We start from the raw sequence: 4316 nt of genomic DNA on the forward strand, positions 1-4316 counted from the left end.
ACAGGAATATACTTTCTCTGGATTCTCGTTATCTCATTTCTGAAGGCATCCCATTTTCCAGCCGTCCCTTTACCTACGAACATCTGCCCTCAATCACCTTTCGAAAGTTCTTGCCCAATACCCTCAACATTGCATTTTTCATCTCATTTCTGAAGGCATCCCATTTTCCAGCCGTCCCTTTACCTACGAACATCTGCCCTCAATCACCTTTCGAAAGTTCTTGCCTAATACCGTCAAAATTGGCCTTTCTCCAATTTAGAACTTCAACTTTTAGATCTGGTCTATCCTTTTCCATCATTATTTTAAATCTATAGAATTATGGCCCTAACATCATATCAAAGTTATAGCTGACCTGGGTGATGTTGGACATCCTGTATGGAAAACCTTGAAGAATTTTTCACTCCCTAACACCTAACATTCTGAACTCTAGTGAAAGCTCAATTCCCCCCAAAGGTTGACTGGAAATAAAATCCCCAAAAGACGAGGTTACAGCAGTTAGATTGGCCAAGATCAGCAATATTACTCTCTCATTGTTAATGTAAGTGTAGGCTGCAGCTGCTGAGAGGGATTTATTCTTTAGTCATTCACAGGATGGCCAGCATTTATTGCCATCCCTAATTACCCAGAGGGCAGTTAAGAGTCACCCACATTGCTGTGGGCCTGGAGTCACATATTGGCCAGACCAGGTAAGGATGGCAGTTTCCTTCCCTAAAAAGGACATTAGTGACCCAGATGGGTTTCAAACAAATCAACCACAGTTGTGCGATCATTAGAATTGTAATTCCAATTTTTTTATTGAATTCAAGCTCTCCAGTATTTGTTAAGGTAGGATTTGAACCCAAGTCCGGAGAACTGTGCCTGGATCAGTGATAAAACCACTGAACCATCACCTCCCCTGAGTGGGTGTGGGAGTTTTCCGTTCTCATAATTCACTGGGCAAAAATATTCCAAAGATAGGAGAATCCTGTAGAAATCTCTTTATTCAATGAGTGGGGAGAATGGGACTTCCATGTACAGGTTATGGTGAACAGAAGACACATACTTAAAAGAGAGCTGGATGGGAGAACATGACTGAGGAAGGCGATAGGAGAACACAAGTGATGAAATGTCGGAGGATTGAGAGGAGGAGGCTCATATGAAGCAGAAGTGCAAATATCAGCTGCTCCCCCCCCCAAAACATTACCCTCTCTTTCACTTATTGGCTCCAAACCATCATGGGCTTGTTGGGCCAAATGGCCAGTCTCTGTGCTGTAAAATCTGCACAAATCAAATTCTCCTGGACTGTGACAATGGTGCATTCTCAGCTTTGATACATTAATGGCTGATTCAAACATTGTGAGGCACCAATCGATGGCCTTCAGTAACCCCTCTGCAGACTCCATGTTCTCACCCATTCTTTCAAACCCTAAAGACAGTCTCGGGTTCTGGCTCTCCATTGTCTGTGTCTCTGTCTCACACATCCACTGTCATAGAGGTCTACAACACAGAGAAAGATGCTTTGACTCATTTTTGATCAGTACAGAAGCATACCACCATCTAATTATTCTAATCCAATTTACCAGCACTTGGCCCAGGGCCTTATATACTTTGGTGTCACAAGTGCACATCTATATCCTTCTTAAAATGTTCTGAATGTCTCTGCCCCTCCCACCCTTCCAGGCAGGGAGTTCTGGAAGAAAATTTCCTCACATCTCCAAACCTTCTACCCCTTACGTCAAATCTATGTCCCCGGTCACTGATCCTTTCACCTTTGTCCTGTGTACTCTGTCTATAGTCCTCAATTTTATCCATTTCAATGATGTTCCCCTTCAATCTCCTCTGCTGTAAAGAGTAATAACCCCAGTCTGTCCAATCTCTCTTCAGAACTGAAACCTGCCAACCTTGTCTGTCCCTCTTGCTGTTTCTAACACTCACTGTCTCTCTCTTTTGCTTTCTCTTCCTACATTGTCCATGGGCCCCAGATTAATTGTCTTGATGTACCATTATTTATCCTACAGCACAATAGTCTCGTTACTGTGCAACTCCACACTATACAAGAATTGCACAATACAAATAACACTTAAGGTGTAGGTGATCTAATTACATTACAGCCAATGTGCATTTTAAAGACTTGCACTTTCGAAACAGTATCCCCTATTTGGCAGTCACATTACAGTGAATTCACATTGATGAAACGCATGTTATAGCAGAATGATCTGTATGTCAGTTAAACTTGCATTCACATTTCAACGTGTTCAAAGATTGTCAGTTTACACCAAAATTCTTTGCCATCGGTAACGTGGGTGCACAGATTCTGCGTGACCTCCTGGTTTCTGGCCTACAGTAAGTTTCACTCCCACATCAAATATTCAACAGTGGTCCAGAAAGGACAGTCTGGGAAAGGCTGATGTTGAACTCATGAGACATGTAGCCAACTCAGTCTCGGTTTGTAATACAACAATGTCTCCGTTCTTTTTAGTGGAACTGAAAATCAACCTGGACCAATATATCAACAAGAGATACCCAGGACTTGTGAAAATAGTTCGGAACAGCAAGAGGGAAGGGCTGATTCGAGCCAGAATACAAGGCTGGAAGGTGGCAACTGCGCCAGTGGTTGGGTTTTTCGATGCTCATGTTGAGTTCAACGTTGGGTGGTGAGTAATGTCGTTCCACACCTTGTCATTTCATCAAATGTCTGGCTCGTTTTCACCTGCATTGACCAGACTTTTCCAGGGTGTTTCACACGCATTATGGCATCACTTCATTCAAAAACTCAAAAATGAATTCATTCAGAGCAAAACAAGACCTAAGATTAAAGATTTCAGGGGGTCGGGGAGGGAAAGATTTTGGACATTTGGTTTTGAAATACTTTCGGCAATTAACACAGATCCCTCTGTCTGTGATAACTTCCTGTAGCATTCATTTTGTAAGTGGTTGACTCCAGTCAGTCTCTTGTTCAGAGAAATTCAGAGTATCTCATCAAGACTGGGCCTTTAAAATTATGAAATGGAAGTCCACAAACAAATATTATGGAAAATTGTTGAGAAAAGGCATGTTTCACTGAAGATTTTATCTTGTACTCATCAGAACAATTTGCAAGATATAACAGACAAAATGCAAGTATTGCTTTCTCTCCACATGGTATTTCTCACTGTGATGATACTGTACCCTTTCAGAGATGGGTTCTATGCTGTTTCTCTTGTGTTATCACAATAGTGCAGAAATGTCTCTTTCAGACAGGTGGTTGGTAAACAGCTTTGAATTCTCCCTCTGTTTTTTTGAAAAGGAAGACAAAACAATCATGAGTTGGTAGGGTCAGGCTCACGCAGACCCAGAAGGATTTTGGCTTCGTTTTCAGTTGTTAATTAGGTTTCACTGGCTGCTGGAGCTAAAAGCTTGAGTTCCCTGCTATTAGAGTGAAGTCTTGGAAAGCCAGACTTTCTTTAAAAAAACCAGAAAGAGAAGATTGTTTCTCTCTTCTGGACTGGAGAGAGACAGCATGTGAGAATCATAACTGTGTAACTAAGTTGCTGAATGGCCTTTGCCAAGGATGTTTATAGGATAGAACATAGAACATAGAACAATACAGCACAGAACAGGCCCTTCGGCCCACGATGTTGTGCCGAACATTTGTCCTAGGTTAAGCACCACTCCCACGGGCAGCGCATTCCATGCCCGCACCAGTCTCTGGGTAAAGAACCCACCCCTGACATCTCGTCCTTCTACCCTTCACCTTAAATTTATGTCCCCTTGTAACACTCTGTTGTACCCGGGGAAAAAGTTTCTGACTGCCTACTCTATCTACTCCTCTGTTCATCTTATAAACCTCTATCAAGTCACCCCTCATCCGTCGCCGTTTCAACGAGAAAAGGCCGAGCACTCTCAACCTATCCTCATACGACCTATTCTCCATTCCAGGCAACATCCTGGTAAATTTTCTCTGCACCTTCTCCAAAGCTTCCACATCTTTCCTAAAGTGAGGTGACCAGAACTGCACACAGTACTCCAAATGTGGCCTAACCAAAGTCCTGTACAGTTGCAACATCACTTCACGACTCTTGAATTCAATCCCTCTGCTAATGAACGCTAATACACTATAGGCCTTCTTACAAGCTCTATCCACCTGAGTGGCAACTTTCAAAGATCTATGAACATAGACCCCAATATCCCTCTGTTCCTCCACCTTACTAAGAACCCTACCGTTAACCCTGTATTCCGCATTCTTATTTGTCTTTCCAAAATGGACAACCCCACACTTTGCAGGGTTCAACTCTATCTGCCACTCCTCAGCCTAGCTCTGCATCATATCTAAGTCCCTTTGCAGCAGACAACAGCCC

At 42.7% G+C, this 4316-nt stretch overlaps 1 protein-coding gene across 1 annotated transcript in view; it reads left to right on the plus strand.

The window, feature by feature from the left end:
* Window positions 1-4316, plus strand: part of galnt9 (polypeptide N-acetylgalactosaminyltransferase 9) — a 268597-nt gene that overhangs the window by 72158 nt on the left and 192123 nt on the right. The window contains exon 4 of the mRNA XM_043715359.1: window positions 2459-2633. Coding sequence (XP_043571294.1) covers window positions 2459-2633 — 175 coding nt within the window. The remainder of the gene's footprint in view (window positions 1-2458; window positions 2634-4316) is intronic.

This window comes from Chiloscyllium plagiosum, chromosome 25 (assembly GCF_004010195.1).
Source record: "Chiloscyllium plagiosum isolate BGI_BamShark_2017 chromosome 25, ASM401019v2, whole genome shotgun sequence".
Classification (NCBI taxonomy): domain Eukaryota; kingdom Metazoa; phylum Chordata; class Chondrichthyes; order Orectolobiformes; family Hemiscylliidae; genus Chiloscyllium; species Chiloscyllium plagiosum.